This window comes from Gadus chalcogrammus, chromosome 9, assembly GCF_026213295.1.
Source record: "Gadus chalcogrammus isolate NIFS_2021 chromosome 9, NIFS_Gcha_1.0, whole genome shotgun sequence".
Taxonomy (NCBI): Eukaryota; Metazoa; Chordata; class Actinopteri; order Gadiformes; family Gadidae; genus Gadus; species Gadus chalcogrammus.
This window is the reverse complement of record NC_079420.1, coordinates 13,049,978-13,076,923: the sequence shown is the minus strand read 5'-3', so window position 1 is coordinate 13,076,923 and position 26,946 is coordinate 13,049,978. Positions and strand designations below refer to the sequence as shown.

The following is a 26,946-nucleotide window of genomic DNA, read 5'->3' as shown; positions in this document are numbered from 1 at the left end:
TGACAGAGGGAGGGGTGTGGTGTGTGTGATATGTGGTGTGACTGGCCCCTGGTGGTGTGTGTGTCTCTATGTGTGTGTGTGTGTATATGTATATCTGTGTGGGACGGGCCCCTAGTGGTGTGTGTGTGTGTGTGTGTTGTCTTTCAGAACAAGAACCTCCATATACACACCTAGTTAGCTGTCTACATAATGTAGAGGGAGGTCTTCTTCTACAGAATGTGACTCCTGGGTCCCCTACAGCTGTCACATCAGGCCTTAGAAATAAAAAATTGCAAACAAAAACACGAGGGGCCCTGGGTACCCAGCCCCGCTTCTCCCCCCACTACGACGCACCTAGTCAGAGCCATGCGTTGTGTGCGTTATAGGCTATTAATGGTTGAGTGAGATGTCTGTCTGTCGTAGACGGTCTGTGCATCCACTGCAAAGACAACCATCTGGTAACAGAATCCCATTCCATAACCACCTACAAATTAAACGAAGGCATCAGGAGCACCTACCTCCCTCCAATTACACCGAACAGTAAGGGGTTTTAAAACACAACCGATAGTAACAAACCGCCATATCCTTTGGGGGACATACAGGATTGTGCACCCACAACAGCACGAATTGTCACCTGTTGTGGTGAGAAGTTGACAGATTTTATAGTGCATTTTGATATAGTGCTTTATAGTATTTTTACATTTTAAACAGCTTTGGCAATGCACATTTTTTAATTTTAAAATATATTTTCAATGTCATTGAAGGTTGATTTTGTGTGAACATCCACGTGAGACCATAGACTGTGGTAGGAGAATGCGTTCCCGGACTTTAAAAAGGATGAGCGTCCCTGGTTGGCTGTATTTATAACTGGGGGAGGCACACTTAGTGACGGACAATCAAGCAGCCAATCAGTGAGTTGAAAAGGAAGCGATGGCTCTGGTGATATCAAATTGTCCACGAGTTTTACTTGTGTTCTGAACCAATGACAACACTGTCCGTACAGGATCCTGCCAATCCCAGCAGAGGGGTAGGCATTCACACAAGGAGCGCGAAGAGTTTAGAAAAGAAACAAGAAAATGGCGAGCACGGAATACCCAACACATTAGCTTGTTTGATAACGTTTGAACCTTACTATAACAATGTAAAATTACATCGTGATAATTGTGCGTTTGATTTATGTTCAAAACGATGGATTTTCAGTATTTTAGTTTTAAATGAAGCAGCTGTAAGTTCAGCTAGGAAAGTGAGCTAACGCTAATGTTAGGTCTACAAACGTTAGTGTAGATGGCCACCGTGCCACTAGGTAAACAAGCTAGCAAGCTTATAGTTTGTTTAGCAAAGGCAATATGTTTGGCCAATACGTCTACATCTATGAGTAATCATTTCGTGTAGCTTTATAGACTAACCATGGCCCTGCACAACTTGGTATTCGTCATTGACGTGGACGCCGAAGATCAAGAATCAACCGCACTGCTGGACATCAGAAAGCACACAGTGAAACGTAGACTTCTACGCATTCTTCTGTATTTTGGCTTTAAATATGGATTTGAGAAGATACGTTGGGGTTACAAATTCTTCCAGTCAAGAACTGGTCGCAATGCCCACCTAATATCCAGGGTATCAGACTTCAAGGAACTCCGAGACAAGACTTTTGAGGACTTTGAAATGGAATTTGATACCAGGTTGGAGATGACGTTTAAGAAAGTCACAACACATCTACGGAATCGCCTCAACGCATCAGGGATGGTTCAAAACGCAGTCAAAGAGGCTCTTCTGGATTTCCAATGGGATCGTCCGGACATAACCTCTCCAACCAAATTGTCCTTGAGACCGAGAAAGTCTAACCGAGGGGGCAAGGTAGAGATTTCCAGCGAGGACGATACCGCAGGAGATGGCAGAAATGTGGTGTTTGTTGTCTCGGATTGTCCACATTCGAGGGAGCAGCTGGGGGACTATTTGTCTATTCCTATGGGTGACATGGACAGGGACCTTTCGGAGATTGTCATATCCAGAGGAATCCTTGAAATGTTGGCGCAGCGAAAAGTTGTGCTGCACTGGATCGACAGTAGCTCGCATCGAATGGTTAGTAATACGATACAATGGCAAACATTTATACGAGATAGACATAATTCTAACCCCCCTGCACCAAAACGAATGCCCTAGGGCTAATACATCATGGGACACAGTGGAGGCTACTTTGTTCTCTACCCTACTTCTTTGAATTGTCGACAACTGTTACAGTTGATGATCCATTTTTTATCTTAACAAACAAAAACAATGAGATGTGTTCAAACAGATGAATGTTGTGGTCTTCAACCCCATACAAGGGGAAAACTTCTCATTTCAATTCAAAATGTTCCTCCATCATCTTTAATTCAGGTGGTGAGGAGCCCAGACCACCTTGGGGCTGAGAAGCTGACAGAGGTACTGTCGCACTTGGGCGGTAGAATGATTCCCATGGACGCGCTTTGGAATTTTGGCTCCATTCGACGGCCCTGCGATGGGACATGGGGCCCCAGTAGGGACACCCTTCCCCTGGAGTCCAGCATCGGATACCTGCTGTCATCCCAGCAATTCTACCGCTCAGCCTTTCCTCTTGTGGGAGGGACACTACATTGGGGACAAGGTCTGTAAGATAGAAATGATCTTCAAAGTTAACTAACACAAGTTCACAACACTAATATAATGCTTAATGCCATCCCTGAACTCAGCATTAATACATTATTGCCATTGAAACAGTAAACAGGTCATTGAAGTAGACAAAATATAATACAATTTCAATGGAATTAAATATAGAGAAGTAATCATTCTGAAATCACCTTTTAACTTTTGGCAGAACTGTTGGAATAACCTAATAACTTTGCAATATATAAGCAATTGCTTAATATCTATAAAACATTTGTCAATAAAAAAGGGCATAAGCACAATAATGTATTCAATATCCAAATACAAAAGCTAAGCTGCAGCGCCCCATAACAAGACAAGCGGGTGCAGTATCAAAACGGTAAATTTGCTTAAACACGCAAAGTTTCATTTTGATGCAACTTCACATTCAACCGGCTGGAACCCATCTTTTATTTGAGCTTCATGTTCCACAAAACCAGATCACGTCTCCCAGAGCTGCAGCATCTGGATGGAACCCGTGACCAGCAGTCAGAGACCTCTTCCCCAGCCGTCAGCTGTGGTGGTCCGAGGGGTGCTCCAGGGGTGGGAGGCCTCCGTGTCACTGAGCCATACCGCTGCCCCGGAGGCCTGGGTGTTGCAGTCCTCCAGCACCAGCAGCCAGGAACGGGCCCCCCTTCAGCACCTCCTCATGGGGCTCTCTGCCCAGAACCTGAGCTTGGTGAGTCGACCAGCGTTCACTACCTATATGTGTTTTCTAATCAGATTTGGTTCTTGTCTTGGCTGAACGCTGTGTTTCTAATAATCAGTTTGCTGAGGTCAACGACGGGCTCCTGGTTTGCATGGCCGTTCTCTCGCCGCTGTCGGCCTGCACGGCCCTGCTCACTGTGTCTCGGCCAGAGAGCCGGCTCCTCAGCCCCCCGGACGTCGCCCCTGGCCCTGAGGACGGCCGTGCAGAGCTCCCGCTGGTGGTCAGCAGTGTCCTGGGAGTGGTGCGCGACATCATGGAGAAGGAGGGAGATGGTGAGCATGAAGAATGGCTCCTAGCAGCTGTTGTTTACTGGTGTTTTCATTTTATAGTGGAGACATCACCTCGATTGAGGACTTCAGTAAAATAATCTACATGTTTGGAGTGAGCGGTTTCATTGTTACGTAGTGTTATAGAGCAGTCGATCACTCATACCTTATAATATTTAAGAGGATGTCCGGCCAGAATGCAAAGAATGCCTCTAATGTATAGGCCTGTCACTGTAATGACGTTATCAACTCACTGAAATATATGGACATGACCGCGGCCTTTATTTTTGGACTAGATATCACCCATTGTCCCCTTTAACATAAAGCTCCTAGTCACCATCATCACTTTATTTGAAAGGGTTAATTGCATTACTATGCTATACTATTCTATCAGTGGCATAAAAAGGTCTTAAATTCATAATGTCGTTATAGCATCTATTTCTGGTACAATATATCTTCCAAAAAAATTAGTTACCGTGACAGGCCTACTGCTGTGCATATCTGACTGTTTGCTTTTGTTTCAGGCCCTCCCAGTGAAGCCCCGCTCCCTGAATGGGCCCAACAGGAGCTCAGCCATTGTTCCAGTCCGATGAAGACCGGACTGGTGGAGAGTTGGTTTCCTCAGTCAGACCAATCAGGAGTCAGCTCACACTTGATGGAGTCAATGAGGTATGTCGATTTCTATGTTGCTGTATCATAACAATATAAAATGTATATAAAAAGCAACCAAATACTTCCAGTTCTGCTCAAAACCCTGACGCCGTGCAGCGCCATCCACTGCCATCCATTATATTAAGCACCGAACAAGCCCAAACATCTTTATTATGCAGTATCAAACTCCTGGTATAGGAATGTCTACAAAGTTTGGTAGGGTACTTTTTGTGAACCGGTATACGTCTGCTCCCCTCCGACAGAAAATGGAATGCAAACAAACCCTACATGAGGGTGACATTTTTTACAGACTATCCCAATGTTTAAAAGGATCCACTTTGTCCTTGTTTCCCAGGCTGCTTCATGCTGCCAGTGAGCAGCACGAGGAGGAGGAGGAAGAGCAGCGGTCAGACCTCCAACAGGAGCTGGTCCAGAGTCTGGCTGAACTCTACCACACCTCCCAGGGCGGGGCTGACAAGAGGAGCCAGAAACGTAAGACTCTTCATCCCTCGTTGTTTCAAGCCTTACTTAATGATAATAATCTTTCTTTGTATACCACCCTTCATACATAAAATGCAGCTCAGAGTGCTTTATAGAACACCTCATATCTCAGCCTAGTTATCCATGCACTTGTGTACAATGTATTATAGAAAACATGTATTCTTGGCAACACTTATTATTTTCACTTTATTGGCGTCCCATCTTGACCCAGGTACTCGTTGAACTTTTACCCTGGTATTCACTCTAAAGCATGAAATGTATTTCACTTGGAAATGAAACTTTCCATTTATGCTTTGGTCTAGCCTTACTCACTCTGACCCATCCACGCCAGTCTTTTTGTTTGAACAACAACCCCACAAGTGTTATCCTTATGTTGGTACATATTATATTGCACATAATAATACATTTAGTACACGTGAGCCTACTAAGATGGCGCAATTTGATTGGTTTGCTATCTCGGGATATTGGGCAATATCCCATGATTGAGATCTCAAACTCGGGATATTGTCTTCCGCGTCTTCTCGTCACGCTAATAAAAACAAATAAACGGCTCATAAAAACATAAGTCCTGGCAAAAAGTGTAATCTTGTTTATTTTTTTATAATTATTCACCTCAGGTGAATAATTTACCTTTGGCGAATAATTGTTAAATACACCCCTTGTATTGTGGAGATATTCTCCATTCACTTTTGGTATGTTATTTTTGGGTAAAACATAAAAAAGAGGCCTACTGTTAAAGGTCTTGGTTGTTGTTGTTGTGGATTTGATTGTTGATTGGTCTCCAACTCTTAAATTGTATTACCAATATAACCAAAACCTATAAATTGAGAAAGCTGTGCCTTTACCCATTTACCCATAAAGGCAGAATGTTGGTAGTCTTGAATATTAATATTTTTATGTATGAATTTGAATATTCATATTGCATACATGGAATTAAGAATTAATATAATTGTCGTTCAATGCTAGGTAAAAGTTTGGCCCTCCTTGTGTCTTGTGGCCTGCAGGTGGCGCCCAACGCACGCCCGTGAAGCAGAAGATGAAGACCATGAACCGCTCCCTGCAGATGCTCAATGTGGCCCGTCTCAACGTGAAGGCCCAGAAGAGCCAGGGGGAGGCGGACCTGCAAGCGGGCGAGCCCCGGGGAGCGGACAGACACGGGAAGAGGCGCTCCAGTGACAAGGACAAGCCCGGGGCGGAGAACCATCCCAGTAAGCCTCCTCTCTTCTTCTGCATTTTAGAACTCCCTCGTCTCCATTTTAGTCTTCATCCTGTTTTGTAGAGCTACTTTTGATTATAGACTTAAGTGAGCTGGTTCCAGGGGGTGCTTCTAAAGGTGTAGCTGCTGCTTTGTTATCTCTGAAAAATAGAATTACAGCACAGCTTTCTCAATTTGAAAGGTCTAGGCCACTGCATTATTAATGAAGACACTAAATTATGATGGTGTTCTATTAGTCACTAGGGCAGTATAGTATTAATAATGATGTTAAACTTTAACATTATCAATACTGTAGTGACCTAGTGACTAATAGAACACCATCATCATTTAGTGTCTTCATGGAAACCAATATTAAACCAATATTAAACCCCTATCCTTTAACAGTTAAAGGATAGGGGTTTATATTGGTTTCCAGGTCACTACAGTATTAATAATGATGCTAAATGATGATGGTATAATAGTAGTCCCTAGGGCACTACAATATGAATAATGATGCTAAATGCTAATGGTTTATTATTAGTTCCAAGCCTCTAAAATGATATGAGGCTGAATGATAATGGTTTATTATTAGTTCAAAGGAAAACATATATGGTTAGGTTTTGATGGAGCGGTATCGAGGCCTATAGATGGGGATATGGGGGTACATCCTACATAAAAGTTTGTTCAAGGCGCACCTTATGCCAGGAAATTATATAAAGTGTGTATTTATATTTTTGCCTTAATATCTCAGCCTAGTTATCCATGCATTTGTGTACAATGTATTATAGAAAACATGTATTCGTGGCAACACTGATACTTTTGTTACATGACAACATACATACCATAAGCAGTTTTATAGTATTAAGAAAGTATATGATCATAACAACATGAAGTCTGAATAGAGTATTTATTTAATATACCCCCACCCTTCCCACAGCCTTCCAGAGTGAGCTGGATCTCCTGAAGCACCTCAAGTCAAGTTATGACAAGACTGTGGTAGAGGGAGGCCCATCCCTTTTCACTGGAGTCCAGCAACTCATATTTTCCATCAAAATATTCCACGTTGCCAAGCCCGATGACGGGGTGAGAACCATATCAATTCAATCATGGTATTAGAAAACTTTCTAGATAAAATTGACTTTTATCTGTTTAGCTCACCCATGTATTTTTAACACCACTGTAGGTTTAAAAAGCCACACACATTCACAATCGTATTAATCCGATTTAAAAATAAATAAATGTTATGTTGGCCCACAGGTAAAGATGCACCTATTCGTCCAGGAGCACCTTCTCAAGACCAGTAAATCCATCAGGCAATTCTATGGCAGCGCCCCCGACGAGGATAGCAAAGTCAAAGAGTGAGTATTAAAGCCCAAGTAGAGATCTGGCTGTTGACATTGACATTGACTTGCTGCAATGCATTGCCTACGAATATTGAGTCACTGTTGATGGAACACAGATGCAGAATTACTGGTCAATAAAATAGAAGTGGATGACCACCGTTTTATGTCTTGGACGGACTGTTTGAATGAGTAAGTTGTGACCGAGTTTTGCCATGTGTTCTAGGTGTCAGCTCCAGGCTCTGCTGAGGCTAGAGTTGTTTAAGAGCCTCCCTACCGACCACTTGGACTCGTCTGAAGCGGAGCTCATGGTGGAAGAGGTACGACCTGTTGTGTTTGGTAGTTCCTCAACACTGCCACGAGTCAAAACATCCATTTAACCAACAGTCAGTTGAATATCGTGTTGAAAGGACCCAGCAATCCAGAAGGTGGGCACGTCTGTTACTGTATGCGTTACCGTCTTAAATGACTCTGTTCCTGTTCTACAGGTGGCTGATATGCTGAGGATCATCTCCCTGACTAAAGATCCAGTTTTCCTCACAAGATTCATGCAGGATCAGATTCTCCCATGGTGTGTGTATGTGGGTGTGTTGACACATTGACGGTACTGGACAGCCCCAACTCGTCCACGTTGATCTTATCTTGTCCCTTTTCTTCGCGGCGGTCTAGGTGCCTGACCTCCATCCCCAGGACCCTGGCCGAGGTCTACCACAGTCTGGGCACCCAGCTCCCCGAAGCCCTCTTGGCCGTGCTGCCGTCTGACTTCTTCAGTGACGAGTCGGGGGCCAAGGACAGCGAGTCCCCTGCGGCCTCCTCCCTGCCCCCCTCTGTCTCCTACAGCCAGGCCTCAGACGGCGGGGGGCGTCTGGAGGACTTAAGGAGCCTCTCTGCCACCAACAGGAGGTGTGTGGCGACGCAGCCTGACCGTCATAGATGTTAGGTTGTATCTGTAAATAGTAGTGAAATGTTTAGCCTCACCTTCGTTTAGCTTTGTTGTCCTTGTTTTAGCTGTAAGTCTATTCTGAGAGCAGTGACAAAATACTATCAAATTCAAGTTAGATCAAATTTAGGTCAAATTCCTTGACACACACAATAATGCTGATTATTGATATCCACCACATCTTGACATCATTCTTGCACAGATGACAGAACCTAAAACAATTTGTGAACTCTGTTTAACAAACTCTTAACCAAACCCTTTTAATGTCGATCTTAGGAGTGGGATGTTGACCCGCCATCGCAGCATGACTGAATCGTCCCAGACTCACCGGCAAATCGAGATACCAAAAAAGACCACTCGAGCTGTGAGTTCCGCAATCTATTTATCAATAAGACAATGTTGTTACTTCCCCCATGGCTACTTCACACATGCACAGATACATGCACACGGAGACGGACCAATTCAGTAGATGGGTAGTTACAATATTTTAGAAATGAATTATGGATAGAGTACACTGAAGCATGTATGAATCTGCTTTAGCGTAAAATGAACTTAAAAGTATGTTAATGAAGCTACACAGTCACCTAGAAATGTTGAATTGCAGAACTAATTTACAATTATTTGAACCGATTAAAAGTTTAATGTCAAAGTTATGCAATATTTTCATTAGAAGAGTGGTGGAATGTGCTTCCTAGCTAAAAAAAATGGAAAGTTGTTGGAGTAGATGAGTGCCAAAGCTGTAGAGAATAAGAAAGCAAGAAAGAATAACAACTAAGAAGATGAGTGCCAAGCAGCACTCCCAAATCTATGCTGTGATTAAGTTCTGTTGTTTTCTTCTCAACAGACCAAATCCAAGCAGAGCATTGCATTGGAGCAGCCAGTTGAAGAGGCACCACCTCAGAAGCAAGCAGCACAAGGTTTGTCCCTTCCCTCAAACTCAACCTTGAGGGATTAGTTTGGTTTGTTAATTTTGTCTGTCGAGATCTAAATCAACCATTTATTTTTATCCTGGGGTCTTGACAAACCGGCCAAATTCTTTTAATGTTGATCATAAATGTTCACGAGAATGGTTTGACATTTTGGTATCTATTTTCAAAACATGGCACAATGTTTGCCGATGCAATGCGAGTGTCAAATGCATACTTTGTGGTGATTTGTTTACAGAGGTGACTAAGGTGAGGAGAAACCTGTTCAACCAAGAGACTGTCTCTCCTTCCAAGAGAGCCAAGCTTCCACGGAGTCAGTCGGTCTCTGCTGTGGACGGACTGAAACGCAAACGCTCCCAGGAATTAGAAGGTAAGAAGAACAACAGATAAAGCAAAGAATATGCATATTTTTTTCATGCCACGACCGACAGTCATTTCTGAATGAATTCTTCGCAGAACACCACAAACTTCTCACCAAGAAAGTGTGTGAGACACCCCATCACAAGCAGGTGTCCAGCCGCTTGCTCTACAGACAGCGGATGGGAAGGTACGCCTCGCTTTGCTATTTTTGCATTTTCTTTGCCTTTTCTTCAAAGTATTTTTTGTAATTCGAAGATTCAAGTGGGCCTTGTATTTGTCTTCTAATTATATTATAATTAACTGTGTTTGACAATTGTTTTTAGGAGATCTGCCCCAGCAGAGGATTGCATTGTGGAGGAGTCTCCTGTTAAACCAGCAGAAGGTATTTTAAATATCATTAACGTCTTGCCTTGAGACTAGGAGCATACAGGGGTACATACACAAAGGTCGCCAATATTACTACTGAAACCACATTTCAAGCTCAGTTTCAGACCTGCGTTTTTGCGGGTTAGACAAAAAGACTGATTAATAGTTAACAGGTAGGAAATCATGGGTATTTGTCCCAGGAACAGGTTTTTTGTTTCTTCCCATTACAGTGTTTCCCCTAGGTTGGAGTTGCAGCAGCGGAGATGAAATGTTATTTTTCTGCTCTCAATTTTTTCTTTGTGCTCTTGATACATTTTTCAAAACTAAAGGTTGTAGTAGGACCATAAAGAGGCCATGCCTCTATGGAACAAGTTTTGGGACTCTAGAGTCAATAATGGCAACGCTATTGAAATTTTACCATTGTGGTCGTTTTCAGTTTTGCACTTTGCAGACGGTCCCTAAGATCGTGGCTGAAAGCCGACAGCTCTGAGAAGTAAATGCAATTCACCGTTCACTAAAGATGGCTCGTTTGGATGAAAACAATGTTGTACGTGGTTCTCTAGGCAGTGTTTCCCACACATTGACGAGACTATGGCGCCCCGCCATAGTCTAATTTCGGCCGCCATAGTCTCTGCGTGCACATGATTTTTATTTTTATTTTATTTATTTTTTTGCTCAGACGAAGTTCGTGCGCTGCATCCCATTAGGCATAATGGGATGCCTGGGGCCCCGGGCCACTACTAGGGGGCACCCTAGAGCCCAAAAAAAAAAAATCACTCCATACCCCCCCCCCCGTCAACAATCCCTCCACCCCCCCGGTCAACAATCGCTCCAACCCCCCCCCCCCCCCCATAGTCTCCAAAATTTCTGTGGGAAACACTGCTAGGTTACTACATTTAGCTAGACTCTAGCTGCTAGAGGTATCAATTGTGTCGCAATGATGTTTCACTGATGATCTATTGAACCGCAAACTCAGAATCTGCCAATTTATTTCCAACTTATGGAAGTTCTTCTCCGTTTACACGCCTTACTCACAGGTGTGTGAATTGACCTAGATATGAAGCGTCCTTAGCACAAAATAATATGTTTCTAAAGAGAAGACGGAGCTCTCAACTCCTCTCCGTTTATATGCTGTAGTCGGGTTTGTGAATTGACCTCGATATGAAGTGTACGTAGCGCAAAATAATGACATTTGTTTTTTTGGGAGATAAGAGGGAGCTCTCCTCTCCTCTCCCCTCCTCTCATCTCCATTTGTATGCTTTACTCCCAAGTGTGTGAATTGATCTGGATATGAAGCGTCGGTAGCGCAAAATAATCTAACATTCGTTTTTTAAAAAGATAAGTTGAAGCTCTCCTCTCGTTGAAAAAAAATAATAAGAATCAGCAGCGGCGTACCAGCGCTGCTAGGTGCATATAGGGGAAACACTGCATTAGCTGTTGTAAATATCAAATAAGTGAAGTTCACTACCCCTCTCCCCGACTGGGATGGCTCAGTCGGGGAGTTAAAGGTGCATTTTTGTCCAATCTTCAAGATGTACATTTTATTGCGCAAAAATGATGATCCACACAAAAGGCCACACATGCACATCATACATGTTAATCCACTGGGATGCTATGGCTATGTAATGTTCTGATTGTGCCTTGTTGTATCACAGACCTGAGAAGAAGCCCAAGGATAAAGAGGCTTGCAAGAAGACACTCCACAGTCTTTTACTCAAGTTCTCAGCCTCGTTCAAGGAACCTGGAGAAGGCACTCTCGGCCTCGCAGCTCACCCTGGACAAAAGAAGAGTCGGAGTCGACTTGAAGAATGTCCGGTCACCAATGCGTCTTCTTTTTGGGGCGACTCAGTCCCCGTCCCGGGCCGGCTGTTCCTTTGGGTCTATCACAACCAGGGCCAGTCGAAGGCGGCTATCCACGGACGCTGATGTCTTTGAGGTAAGTTATATGTGTTTTAGGTATTGGAAAAGCTATGAATAATTCATTTCAAGATCAATGAATTGTCCAACATTTTATGTAGTAATGTTAAATAATTGCTCTCTATTGTGTTTGTTAGAGTCCAATGAAAACTTCAGCAAGGTCACCTGGTAATCATGGAAACAAGGCACCCAGGACCCCGCAGACCCCGAGGGCCCTACTGGCACCCAGGACCCCGCAGACCCCGAGGGCCCTACTGGCACCCAGGACCCCGCAGACACCGAGGGCCCTACTGGCACCCAGGACCCCGCAGACCCCGAGTGCAGTACAGGCAGCCAGGACCCCTCAGGCAGCCAGGACCCCTCAAACACCCAGGACCCCTCAGGCCCCCAGGACCCCTCAGGCCCCCAGGAACCCTCAAACACCCAGGACCCCTCAAACACCCAGGACCCCTCAAACACCCAGGACCCCTCAAACACCCAGGACCCCTCAGGCAGCTAGGACCCCTCAGACACCCAGGACCCCTCAGGCAGCCTGGACCCCTAAAGGACCTCAGTACTTCAGGGGGCATTTGCGCTCTGTCACAACGAGCCCCAGAGTGGGTGGGTCTCAGAGCGCTGTGGCTCTGAGGGGCAGTCCTTTCAGGTCCCCAGCCAGTCGGTCACTGGTCCTAGAGACTCAACCAAAGGAAGACCCTTTGAAGAGCCCATTGAAGGGCATCCTTAGGACTCCAGTCAAAGCATTGCAGCAGTGCTTATCCCCCTCCAGACCCTGCCAGACAATAAGCCCCACATGCAGGACTCCTAAGAAGAGTGTCACCTGGTCACCGTCTCCACAGAACCCCAGAGCGCTGGGAACCGATGCTGCGTTCAAAGTGCCTGATTCACCCCACACTTCTGGCAAAGGCTCTCCAACATTGCTGAACACGCCAAACAAGTACAACAGCCCGTTTGAAAATCATAGTGCTGTTGGTTTTAAGACCCCAGAAAAATGTGCATCTCAGATGGGCCATGGCTGTCAAGTAATTTCAGAAATGACTCCTGAGAAAAGACCCAGTGTTGAAACGACCCCACAGAAAAACGATCAATACCGAAGGTTGTCTAAAAGACTTGTCACCATGAACACACCTGAAAAGGACAGCCCTATTGAAGCACTTTTTAGTCCCATGGTTACCCCTCTAGAATGTAACCTGCTTATAGACCTTTTCCAATCTGAGCCTGATCAAACCGTTACGAGCACTATTCACAAAATAAATACTCGCTCCCAAAGAACTCCTGTTAAAAACTCAGCAACATTTACATCCAAGGCTGTATCAACAACAGTTAGTGCCGCCATATTGGAAATGGTTCCGAAGTCTCCAACTGCAAATCGTAGCAGGTCTAGCAATGTAGTTAAAAGTGGAATTAGGACAAATTTGAGGTCCCAGGTAAGTCCTAGTTGTACAGTGACTAGTGACTCTTTTGAGAAGGACGGCATACGTTTAGAAACGCATGATGAAAAGCTTTGTGTTGTATTGTCTCAATGTCCCGAAGCAGAGTCTGGTTCCCATTCTGAATCCCAACAATTGGACTCGTCTCAGTTTAGCGCTAACACAATAACCTCTGAAGAAGATAGCATAGAAATAACCGATGCCGCTGTTGTTAGGACTCAACTTACTGGAGGTCTCAAAATGAACATAAGCTTTACCAGGAAGCCTTCAAAGTCGGGGGATGTATTGAATTGCACGGAGGCCTCTCCCAAGCAGCCTTTGCCAAACCAGGAGACACCAGGACGAAGCTACGGTTTCCGTCGGACACCTGACCGGCAACAGAGGGAGGCGGCAGCGCGGTTAGGCTACGCCAACGATCCGCCTCGGTTCTCCACCCCGCGGAGCGCCGCGCCCCCTGGGAGACACACGGCCGCCCCCAAGCCTTCGTCCTACCACGTCGAATTGGACATGCCGACGTCGGGGCTTCCCAAGCTCACATTCCGACGCGCTGACTCTTTTGTCTCTGACGAAGGGGGTCCAGGATCAGGAGCCCACAGCCCTACCGTGGGGCTGAGGCACATGGAAAGCCCACTGGCTTTTTGTTCCAAACACAAAGAGGCTGGCTGTGTCTCACCCTCCCTCTGCAATCGGGCCACCCCAGCAAAATGCACACCTGGCAAAAGTGCAAGCATCCAAACGCGTATCTGCCAATCCTACACCCCTACACGCCACGCCACATCAACAATGGCTCCATTTGCTATGGCTGACCTGATCCCCTTAACGCCTTCGCCTCAGAGGGCAGGGAGATCTACCCCGGACCACCTCAACGGCTGGCCTCGGAGGAGGAGAGCCAAAGCTGGGCTAATAGCAGGCAAAGAGGGTGTCCTGAGGGGGGAACCACTGATGGATGAACTCCTGGAAGAGGCTGAGCTTGGAGTAAGCAGGCTACTGGACAGTGAGGACATTGATGAGCGTTCAGGCAAGAAGGTTGCATTACAAGGCATGGCCTTCACGCAGTTCCCTTTTACTGGAGGAGACGAGTCCCCGCTCTCGAGTTACATGGACCCACTAGCTGATGAGGCACAGGCAAGGACATTTGAAGATTGCAAGATATGGGGAGCTGGAAATGAAGACAGTAAGTCAAGCCAGATAACTTAAGACATACCTAAAGAAAAATCTCTTTGCTGAAATAAATGCTAGTAATAAAGTTGAAACGACTTTGTCAATGCCTGTAAGATGTTGCAGTAAGATGTTTTTTATTTGTCATTTTGGTAGCTCCTCCCAGCTCAAAGATGAGGAAAACGGTGACGCCAAGTGGGATTATGGCGCTGACGCAGTCCCCTATGTTATTCAGGGGAAAGAAAGGGTCTGCTCGCAAGAGAACCCTCAACAGGAAAGGTAAGACTTGTGGCTGTGTGTAGGATTTGAAGTGCCAATGCTCCCTAGAAATGCAGAATGTACAAACAGGGCATGTCTTCCTTTATCGCCATGTGCTACTCTGTTTAAAGGAAATATGTGTCTGATCTTCTAGATGAAGCTGCAATGGAAGTACTAGCCAGTTATGAGGAGGGGACGTCTCCATTCAGTCAGCCCAGCAGTCAGCCAGCCGCTGGGAAGGCGTACAGCAGAAAGAGACTACTGTCCTGACCACGCTCTATCCAGGACTTCTCTGCTCTGATCCTTCAACTCCCTTTACAACATTTGACATGACGCCTGTCATGTTTTTATTCTTTTGCCAAGGTCTATGATCTCAAAAGCATCCGTAACGATTATTATTATCGATATTTGATACCAACCCTCGTTATTATCTAATGTCTATTTCTAATTAATTGAAATGTATATTTGTTTTGAGACTCATGTTTATTTATTTGTATATTGTTCTGTTTGGTCGTTTTAAGGTAAGGGAAGTAGTGATTGGGTATAATTATTGTAAATATATATTGTCAGTCTTTTGAAAATAAAACTTAACAATTTAACTCGTCAGTGGTGTCTTATATAAAAGCAGTGCAGCAACTATTTGGACATGAACTTCTTTATATTTATTTGGCATGTGCTGTCAGATAAGCCCTTTAGGCGTGACCCGATACCATCCTGATAAAGGCAAGGCTGGCAAAGTGCCCTCTACGAGTCTACACGTCCGCATTATCAATGGTATCTCACTGCTTGATACAACGGAAAAGTTCAATGACGTAGGCCTACCTTGTTTGAGAAGGCTTGTCCCTTGACTTGGTAAACTGTCGGGCAGAACAGCTTCAATGCCGCTTTGCATATTTGAGGGATAGAACACTAATTTAGGCCAACCAGAGGATAATCCTTCATTTGACCGCCAAAGTCTGCCCCTATTTGCAAATTTCTCTCCGGTAAATGTAAATAGGCAAATTGTACAATGGTAGGCTTCACTGCAAAGAATCAATCAACATAGTGTTCAGATAAATAACAAAACAATAGGTTAAATAACACGTCTAATTCCATTTAAAGTTAACCCATCACTCAAGGTTCTCAGCCTCATCTGCAACAAGTGTTATTTTAAGCAATTAGTTTCGAACCTGCCCCTTTTTGATGGACTATTAGGCCTATTGCAAACAAAAGCCTCGGTCTTGTAGCCGACTGTCTTGAAATGACAGCGATAGATTGCGTTTGTTTTATTTGTACTGTTCTGGACATGTTAGAATTGGTTGCTATAGAATAATTAATATTATATAATTAATCACCGTTATTATTCATCACTCATCATGGCTACGATAATTGATAATATTTTAGAAAGATAGCATATAAGACGTTTACAATTTGGTTCATTGGCGCCTTGTAGAATGAATCCCGCCACAAGGTTATGGTGCGCTGCGATGCGTCAATTTGATATTTGCTTGGTATTTGACGCAAAAAAAATCGACGTAACAAAATTAATTCTAATTCCATCGTGAACAATCTAGAGCGCCAAATCAAAACGAATATTGCGTTTGATCTATATCAAATCAACGTCATATTGGTATTTTCATTAAAAATAAAATGTAGGGCCTGTCCCTTTTAAGGTTATAAAAAACTATGCGGACCAACCCATGTCTTGTAGGCGTATCGCATTATTAAGCAGGTGTGTGTGTGTGTGTGTGTGTGTGTGTGTGTGTGTGTGTGTGTGTGTGTGTGTGTGTGTGTGTGTGTGTGTGTGTGTGTGTGTGTGTGTGTGTGTGTGTGTGTGTTGCGAGCGTCCTTCGGCATTCACATCACGCGCGCCTCCTCCAGCCTTTCTCAGATTCATTCCATAAGAAGAGTCACACACCATAGAGCATCACATACACCATAGAGCAATATACACACACAGAGAAACCAAAGAGGCTAGCATTGACCTGTAGGCTTTCTCATTCTTGGGCTTTGCAAACGGAGGGCAAAATGGCAAGCAACTTCTACCGAATCCTGTCGTCCAAACGCAATGTTGGCATCCTGTCCTTGGTCGGTGCTGGATCTATAACCGGGGCCGTTTTGCTCCGCCGGGAACATGTCACCGCCAGTGCGCACGTACGAAGAACGTACCCAGCCAGGTACCCCGCCGTTCACCATCACACCTGACTCTCCTGTTTTTATTTGTTGGCAGCTCATTGATAGCCCATCTTCAAAACGGTTCTTATAGGCTAACGTAGACCATTGGTATTAACAACATAATTCTAATCCACAAAAAATGGAATCCCGCATTGTCCTTCATTTGACAGCCTCACCTTTGTCATAGACTGCATGAAGCAAATCTATATGCACTTGCCCCCACCAGTCATGGAAATCATTATGGTTGTGGTAATTCTTGTAAATGATGGAGATGCAGATATGGGACATCCTATGTCAGTCATGTGAGAATTATTTATTCCTACATGGTAGATTATCCGCAGACCTATTGAGCAATCAATGCACTCAGGAAGATCATGTTTTACTACGATCTTCTCTATGTTGGCCAATGGAGGTGCATGCCTACGTGCCGTTGGTCACGGCAAGGCGATATCCGATAGTTGTTTAATGATAGAGATAACTGGAGGATGGGTCATGTTCAATAAAACACACCCAACTGGTTAATCACGTTGCATTATAAATAACCCAAACATCGATAGCCTGCCAGGGAACAGCACTTTTTAAAATTTCTGTAGGAGCAGTAGGCCTATATTACATCAATTATATTGCACTAGTGTTCATCTTCCTATACGACATTTCGATGACATTGAACTCTATAGCTAACAGCACAAGCTAAGCTACAGACACAGTGAACAGTCCGGGGGATTTATAGAGCATCAGCTACCTGCATCCATAGTATTTGAAAATTAGTAAATTCCCTTGTTTTACAAAATAAACACATTTTTGAACTCACCTGCTGCTACATTTAGCTAGATTAGGGTTGACCGACAAAGGTTATAGTAGAAGGCCTATGGAATAATGATCAGTGCAGGGGAGAATGATCTATTGGATTACATCCTCCACCACCTTAACAAATTTAGCACCTCACAAACCATTTTTTAAATTTTGATTTACATTTTTTTTTAACTTTCTGCAAACAAAGCCAGAGCAGCACTGGTGCGACGTGGTCTTCTATCTCTAAATACAACCTTTCATGGCAGCATTGTGGATGAATGGGGGCTGTCTTACTGATGATCTGACAGCTATGAGTCATACTTTATATAGTGTGTGCAATTGTCCTCAAAGTGCGCACTGTGCAGTGTGTTTTTCCCTTACCCCCCTTCCTCACCCACCTTGAATAGTAAACTATTCAAAATGTGAAAAAAAACAGATGTCCATATGTAACAACATAGGGACAAAAAGCTCAGGCCATTGTATTTGCAGATGATGTTTACCTCTCCTGCTGCTTGCCACCGCCGGTACGCGCTGGTGAACCACATACCGGTTCTTACCCCACAGCACGGCCGTCAGCAGCATCACCTAAGTAACCCTGTTATCTGGCTCGGCGTGTCTAATCTAGTGCCGAGTACCCGGACCTCCGCCAGCACAACAATTGCATGGCCAGTCACCTGACGCCGGCCATCTACGCCAAGCTGTGTGATAAGTCCACTCCCAACGGCTACACCCTGGACCAGGCCATCCAGACCGGGGTGGACAACCCAGGCCACCCCTTCATCAAGACCGTGGGCATGGTGGCCGGAGACGAGGAGACCTATGAGGTCAGAGCTCTATTATTGTTCAAGTCATCTGGCCACTTCGTCGTGGTCATTGATTGGCAGTTGCATCATTTCGGCCAAGTTCAGCAAGCCAGTGTTTCACCAGAGCTGGGCTTGAGTGAGCACATGTATTCTGATAGTTGGTCGTTAACTTGATCTTGCTGCCTCATTGTTAAAAGAAAAGATTCCCTCTCCGATTCGTCTCATTTCGGACTCCCTGTCGAGTTTTAGATCCAGGACATGTACGCCAGAGAGAGGGCTGTTTTTAGACCCATTAGAGCCGCTCATAGCCTGGAACCTCATTTCCTGAATTCTTAAGGCTTCAGATGTATGGGGATTTAATGAGCACTGCAGTTATTCATAGGCGGGAGGGCGTACCATTGTTCATTTTTTTACGAGGGTCTTTTTAAGTATGTTTCATAAGGTTCACACAATTACACTATTTGAGCAGTATTGAAGGAATATTATATATTGTAAGACCGTTAACACTTTCTAATAAGTCATATGTCATATGAAAGCAATGTCAAAAAATAAAAAATAAAAATAAAAATAAAATTGTGGTTTCAGGTATTTGCTGACCTGTTGGATCCCATCATCAGAGAGAGGCACAATGGCTACGACTGTCGTACAATGACCCACCCGACCGACCTGGACTCAAGCAAGGTACCTTGGAGCTGGAACTCACACCATCGCTCACATGGCCACTCCCGACAATACCACAACTCCTACTTTGCAATGGAGATGAACAATCTTTCATATTTTTGTGGAGGCTGCTAGATTATGGAAAACTATTTTTTTTGTCAATATTGAAATGACGAATATTCAAACGATTCTTTTTGAGTTTGATGATGCATTAATTCAGCATTTCTTTCCAAAAAAAGACTTTGTAACTGAGTACTTTCAAATTCCCCCTTAAAAGAATACACAAAGATAATGTACAAAAATGTATCCAGCTGTTCATTTTTGCAATTTCTATAAAACATTTAATGAATATAACAAATAGTTTCAACTTGATTCTATTATTTTGGAGATCGTTTGACCACAGAATCGAAATCGAGATCAAAATTCAATTAAATGCACAGCCCTAGATTAACGCAACATGTGCACCAAATGGAGTAACGGAACCATAGATCCCGACACAAACCTCCCCATTATTATCAAAAAACAAACAAGGAAGAAAACCCCTTTCCCCCCAACAGCTCCATTCGGGCCGGTTTGACGAGCGCTATGTGCTGTCGTCCCGCGTGCGGACGGGCCGCAGCATCCGGGGGCTGAGCTTGCCCCCCGCCTGCACCCGGGCCGAGCGGCGGGAGGTGGAGCGGGTGACGGTGGACGCCCTGGCCGGCCTCAGCGGGGACCTGGCCGGGAAGTACTACAGCCTCACCCAGATGACGGACGCGGAGCAGCAGCAGCTCATCGACGTGAGTTCAGCCGAGCCGCTCACTCACCTCCTCATGTATAATATAAATATATATATAGGAGACTTATTACGCTGGACTTACTGAACCATATGGCGATCAACATGTAATAATACATGGGCGCAACGAAGACGCAAGGCCAGTTCAGTTGGACCTATTTGTTTTTAAATCCTGTGTGTGTCCCAGGATCACTTCCTGTTTGACAAGCCCGTGTCCCCCCTGCTGACCTGCGCGGGAATGGCGCGCGATTGGCCAGATGCCCGTGGGATCTGGTAAGAGCACTTTCAACTTTCAGAATAGTCCCAAGCGATCGAAACGATAGATGGATAGAAAGAGAGGGCGGCTGGCAGGAGACAGAGGCTGCCTTGTCAGCGTTGGGCTCCCAGACACATATACCCCAACGGTACCTCGGGGCCCGGATCAATCACCACCAGACTTCCTTCACTTAGGCAATGTCAGACTCTCCTTTTGAATAATTCAACTTCTCTCTCTCTCTCTCTCTCTCTCTCTCTCTCTCTCTCTCTCTCTCTCTCTCTCTCTCTCTCTCTCTCTCTCTCCTTTTGTCTCTCCTTTTGTCTCTCGCTCCCTCTCTCTGTTTCCCCTTCTCTGTCTCTTTCTCACTTTGTTCATATCGCCTTACAGGAACATTGTATCGTCTTTCATCCATATCTCGCCCTCTGGAACTATGTTTCTCCCGGTCTCTGTCTCTCTCCCTCCCCTCGGTGCCCGTCTATTTTTTCAGGCCGTTCTAATCCAGCCGCCCAGTTTTGTTTTTAACTTTCAAATATCAAGTAGTTGCTTTCTTCCTTTGCACACAAACCCGTTTCCTTTGTCACTCCTTTCTTACCCTGAAGAGAAACAGAAAAATAAGCGATTGAATCACTGACATTGACTAAAGGTTTCCCCAGCCCTGGTTTTGCATACTTATCTCACACTTACTGAATGGAGAAAGCAAATCCCCTGGAGTGCTAAGCATGTTGGAGAAGCTACACTAAACCATAGTTAGTGTACACCTCGAAACATGTCTGCTTTTAAAGATAAACTTTGCATATATAATCTTAATCAATCAGTTGTTGTAGGAACCAACAAGGTCCATTTGATCTGTCATGTTGACCTATTGACTATCAGTCTGAGGCTCTTGGTGTCAAGAACAGTTAAGCTGATATTCTCTAACGTAATATATAATGTAAGTGTAGCTGGATAGTATTTTCTGACCGGATATTGATCTGAAGAATTCCATCAGCGAAGAGTAAACAAAATCCTTTGAATAACAAATCCTTCATCAATAATCTCCTTCCTCAATAATACTGGGCACACAGCAAGGGCAATTAGACATTTCTTTGGTGCTTCAAATGTTGCTTGATAACATCAAATTTCGTGTCCGTTTCGGCTGAATGTGACTGTATAATTGTCTCGATTGTAGTATTTGATTACTTACAGCACATATATATTATAATTTGGACTCTCTTTGCAATGGAATAAAACCGAGTGCTGAGCCAGTTTCATGCGGTGCTCTTCTGCAGGCACAACAACGAGAAGACGTTCCTGGTGTGGATCAATGAGGAGGATCACACTAGGGTCATCTCCATGGAGAAGGGAGGGAACATGAAGAGGGTGTTTGATAGATTCTGCAGGGGCCTCAAAGAGGTGAGTCTGTGTGTGTGTGTGTGTGTGTGTGTGTGTGTGTGTGTGTGTGTGTGTGTGTGTGTGTGTGTGTGTGTGTGTGTGTGTGTGTGTGTGTGTGTGAGTGTGTGAGTATGTGTCTGTGTGTGTGTTTGTACGTTTGTCCTCCAGGTATCTGCATCAAAGGGACACATGCTATAATGCCAGACAAAAACACACACACACACACACACACACACACACACACACACACACACACACACACACACACACACACACACACACACACACACACACACACACACACACACACACACACACACACACACACACACACACACACACACACAGTTTGAGATATTGTATGTGTGGAAAGTTTAGTTTGTTTGAGCACAATGTATTTCTCTTAAATGTTATTTCATTTAAGAGCAATAAATCACTAAACATACCTCTATTCTACACAGGCTACAGGTATATAGTTTGCAAAATCAAATGAATAAATGATTCACAGACGCACAGGGCCATTTATATTAACATCAACTTCTTCTTCCTTTCTCTGTGGTTCCTGTGTGCTCTCCTGCCAGGTGGAGAGGATGATCCAGGAGAAGGGCTGGGAGTTCATGTGGAACGAGAAGCTGGGCTACATCCTCAGCTGCCCCTCCAACCTGGGCACCGGGCTCCGCGCCGGGGTCCACGTCAACCTACCACGGCTCAGCAAGGTCCCACACACACACACACACACACACACACACACACACACACACACACACACACACACACACACACACACACACACACACACACACACACACACACACACAGACTCACACACGTGCATGCGCGCACACACACACACACACACACATAGACTCACACACATACATGCACACACACACACACACACACACACACACACACACACACACACACACACACACACACACACACACACACACACACACACACACACACAAATATGCAGGGACACGCACACACACACACAAACATGCAGGGACACGCACACACACACACACAAACATGCAGGGACGTGCACAACGCCTAAATTTGCATCATTAACTTATTGTGTATTTGTCAGGGTCCTTGAACAATACACATGGCACCAAAATTTGCTTCACACTTGTTAACATCTGTGGTCATTTGGCAGGGATGCAATCATATAAGATGAATATGCAATACAATATGATAAAATGCTTTTAAAGGAAATTGAAAAGGTAATATAGTAAAAGTAGTATTTTCTACTTTATTTTTGACTAGAGGCTTTCTTGAGCCAGACGTTAATGGTTCTATAAAACTGCTAAGAGAGGTGGAGTCTCGGAATTCTGTGGGGATTGAGTTCTAGGTTATTGCATTGATGGAGAAAGCAGATTGTCCTTCTTAAATGACATAGTCACCTACCTTCTCTTTCAAGTTCTTTCTCTGTGCCAGAACAGCCTTTTTTTATGTAGATGGGGCAAGATCTTCATCAACTTCAAGTTAGCGTATGAAATTTTTTGGGGCAGCAATTTTACAATCTCTAATTATTATCAAGGATTTCCGATAATTGGTTTTAAAGGGTATTTGTTTGAGTGTTACAGTGGATTTCAAACTGCCTGTTTTTATGTGTCCCAGGATCCTCGCTTTAGCAAAATCCTGGACAACCTGCGTCTGCAGAAGCGTGGGACAGGAGGAGTGGACACCGCTGCAGTGGGGAGCACCTTCGACATCTCCAACCTGGACAGACTGGGGCAGTCTGAGGTACACACACACACACACACACACACGCGCACACACACACACACACGCACGCACGCACACACACATCAGGCGTGTGTAGTTCTACTATGTTTTAGCATGTGCATGCATGCACACACACACAGACACACACAAACGCAGGCTGAAAAACAACTGGTTTGGCGGTACAAAATAATTGTGTTGTTATCATCGGTTACAGATCCACTCCTCCAGCAACATTAAATAACAAATATAAGACGATCACACAAGGTTACCGTATTATCACACGGATGCTAGCATTTACTCGCAGGACCAAAAAAATATCGACATTGCAAGTTCTTTCCGGCTTATCATGGCCCTCCCTACCGGCCCCGGGGAACAACAGTCACTTATTAACAACCAGCCGCCAAAGCCCAGACCCTAAAGATGTAGCAAAACATTTTCAAATGATCTGGGGCCAAATAGTGTTGCCAGATTGGGCCAGATTTCCAACCGAATCTGGCAACCCTGGATGCGACTGGGTTGCCAGATTTGGGTGGAAATCTGGCCCAATCTGGCAACACTGGAGCCATATAATAATGCTGGCCGGCCGACCCCTCTCTCGAACATCATCACTTTAGGTTCACAGTTTAAAACACCTACAGACATCCCAGTAGTCCTCTGCTCTGCCCTCTCTCAGTCGGAGACGGAAAGAGAGCGCTGAAGAGTTCCACAAATGAGGGATAAGAGACCGTTTGGCCAAATGAAATCAAATTGATTACTGACGCTGTGAATCAAGCCTCGAGTTGTTTTCCATTCTTATCGAGCATGCCATGAGGGACAGGGCAAGGTTGTCCCCTTTCTGCCGCTCACACTATTGGTCAGAGACCATGAACCCTTAGACATGGCGAAGCCTCATCAAACCTCACGTTGTATAACTGTGTGCCCCTCAGGTCCAGCTGGTGCAGACAGTGGTTGATGGGGTCAACTACTTAATCGAGTGTGAGAAGAAACTGGAGAAGGGCCAAGATATCAAAGTGCCTGCACCACCCAAAGGAGACTAGACCCCCCCCCCCCTTCCCCCCTTCCTGAACAACCCCTCCCCATAACCCCCCTGGGCCGAACACATACATGCACAGATGCTCCCGGTTTGCGCCCATAGATATTCCACCATGCCTGCAGCAGTCATGGTGTCTACCTATATTCCTGGCTGATATCTGCATTGTACACCCCTCTGTAATATAATCTAGATTATGTTATATCTAAATACATATACAGTCTATCATTATATATATAGTGTATTATTAATATACAGCCATGCTTCCAACGGAGCGCACCAGACTACTTTTGTCTTGGCAACCATTCATACATTCAGGATTCATCAATCAGCTTTGTGTGCCCCCCCCCCCCCCCCCCCCCCCAGTTGCCTATAATCTCTCCTCAAGCATGATCTATACTTTGTGTGTTATTCAATGCCCGGTATTAACTGGACATACTTAACTTAAATCTGAAGACATCTATAACATTGTGATTGTATAGTTAAAGCTGCTGTAGGTACGATTTGACCGTTCTTTAAAGAGAGAGGGCAGGGTACAATGACAATTAGGGCATTTAGCAGACGCTTTTATCCAAAGCGACTTACATCGGTTAATACACACATTGACACACCGACGGCAGAGTCAACCATGCAAGGCGACAGCCAGCTCGTCAGGAATGTGTTGTGTTGCAGACATGCTTGCAGTTCACTGGCAAGATGGATTCCATCTCGCAGGGAAGAGAGGCAGGCATGGAGCCAAACAGAACAGATATTCTCACAATGCACTTAACTCAGTGACAGCTGACAGATGGCGATGGCATTTCTTACAAATTACACTCAAATTAGAGCTCTTGAATCTTACCTATAGCACCTTTAAACCATTTGTTCGCTGATCTCCATTGTGTGGAGTGTGTGTGTGTGTTTTTTGTTACCATCCAAGGTCGATCTGGACAGAGCGACCACTAAGACTCAGGGTCAACCGGGAGGTTTAGCAATGCTCTAACAACAACAATAACAACATTAACATTGACAACAACAACAACAACAACAACTGGGTCTTAAGTCATTTTAAATGTCATTTTAAAACAAATGAAGTCAAGCTTACTGGGTTGGACTCACTATATGCTAAGGAAGCAATATCATTTCACCTCAACCATTGATTGTCTTAATGTAGCCTGTTTTATTAAAGAAACCATCTATTTAGCAGTACACTTGTCCTAGCTTTCCTTTTGTCGCAATGTTTCCTTAAATGATTCCTTAACTTGATACTGCTATTTGTTTCTGAGTGGACTTTGTCCGGATTTACTAAGGCCAAACTTGAAAGTCGGAGTGGACTGCTGTAACCATGGATATTAAGGCCCGGCAGCCTGTTTGTGATAAGTAAGCATAGGCGATGTATTGTGACAATATTAAACAAGAACTATAGCAAGACTCTACTATAATGACATTTCCCAACAAGGTCCTATTGTAGCAGGATCATTATAAAATGTTTGACCAAAACCCAATTCACTGTTCTGGTGAATATGTATGCATTTGAAAAAATACGGACATGTGTAACTGTATTGCTGTACAAAGAAACCAGCAGTTTGCTTTAAATGAAACCCAATCTGGTGACACGTGCATGCTCTGAGACAGCATGTCTCCCGTCACAATGACTGTGTTGTTGTCTATACTGTAGTACATTCACAACAGGGCCTTCAGTGTTGAGATGAAACACACAGCTGAGATGTGAAGGGGACCTCCACCACCATCACCACCGCCCTTCTCTCTTCCTCTAAATCACATCTTGTTCCATCTCTGTTTATCTCCCTTGTTCTCTTTCAAATCTCTCCATATTATATATATTATCATTATTATAAATATAATATTATATTATATATTATTTTATTATTATTATATTATATTATCATTATCATTATCATATTATTATTATATTATATTCCATAAGTGCGTCCGATGCATCTAATAATGTGAACCTCAGTTCTCTGGCACGGAAAGTGGAAGACTGGGTTACCATGACAACCAGCTCACCGAGGAAACAGGGACTCCAACTCAAGACTGAAGGGGCTCCGAGAATAATGCTCAAATCTGGGGCACACATACGCGCACACACACACACACACACACACACACACACACACACACACACACACACACACACACACACACACACACACACACACACACACACACACAAAGGAAAGACCCCCCATCTCAAACATGTACAGGCTAATAAACAAAGGTTTTGCCTGACATATCTATATCACAAAACAAAAAAAAGCCATAACAGCATTGTTATGGAACACTAAGAAACAGTCACACCCTAGTCATAGTTTCTGGCTCTTAATCATTTCAGTATGTTTTGGACTTCCTCTTTAGCTTTACTGTAAGCAGGAGCCAGTCTGGAGGGCAGCTCTTATGAGATTAAAAGGATCAGCTGCCAACCCAAGGTCTTGGCCAAGGGTAACATTCAAAGTTGACCAAAATTACAGTTGTGTGCTTCAATTTGGGAAACAAACATGAAGGGCTTTTCTCCAAATAATTTGTGCTGCTGTTAATGACCTTCTCTTTTCGCAGTGGCATGCACTGCATTCGTTTCAATTTATTATTTTGCATTTTAGGAAACAAATTGCAGATTCATCACAACTAAGATATACAATATAGGCAATATTTGCAACCTTCACTGTTGTATTCCTGCTCCTGACTACAATTTCGATCACTGACGACAGCTGTTT

General features: G+C 44.3%; 2 protein-coding genes across 2 annotated transcripts; both read left to right on the top strand.

Moving 5' to 3' along the window:
• The first annotated feature begins 940 nt into the window (after positions 1-940).
• On the top strand, positions 941-15,654 carry ticrr (TopBP1-interacting, checkpoint, and replication regulator). The gene is made up of 21 exons (XM_056599537.1): positions 941-2,061; positions 2,359-2,605; positions 3,084-3,322; positions 3,411-3,624; positions 4,143-4,287; positions 4,625-4,761; positions 5,775-5,978; positions 6,903-7,048; positions 7,223-7,323; positions 7,532-7,625; positions 7,794-7,876; positions 7,975-8,208; positions 8,522-8,609; positions 9,090-9,162; positions 9,410-9,541; positions 9,628-9,718; positions 9,855-9,913; positions 11,553-11,833; positions 11,952-14,415; positions 14,556-14,678; positions 14,812-15,654. The coding sequence occupies exons 1-21, from the start codon at positions 1,387-1,389 to the stop codon at positions 14,925-14,927; spliced, it is 5,946 nt and encodes a 1,981-aa protein (XP_056455512.1). The 5' UTR covers positions 941-1,386; the 3' UTR covers positions 14,928-15,654.
• An 870-nt stretch (positions 15,655-16,524) lies between these two features.
• On the top strand, positions 16,525-25,637 carry LOC130389705 (creatine kinase U-type, mitochondrial-like). The gene is made up of 9 exons (XM_056599631.1): positions 16,525-16,813; positions 18,229-18,427; positions 18,992-19,087; positions 19,624-19,845; positions 20,029-20,114; positions 21,366-21,489; positions 22,050-22,184; positions 23,095-23,220; positions 24,129-25,637. The coding sequence occupies exons 1-9, from the start codon at positions 16,665-16,667 to the stop codon at positions 24,237-24,239; spliced, it is 1,248 nt and encodes a 415-aa protein (XP_056455606.1). The 5' UTR covers positions 16,525-16,664; the 3' UTR covers positions 24,240-25,637.
• Positions 25,638-26,946: the final 1,309 nt, after the last annotated feature.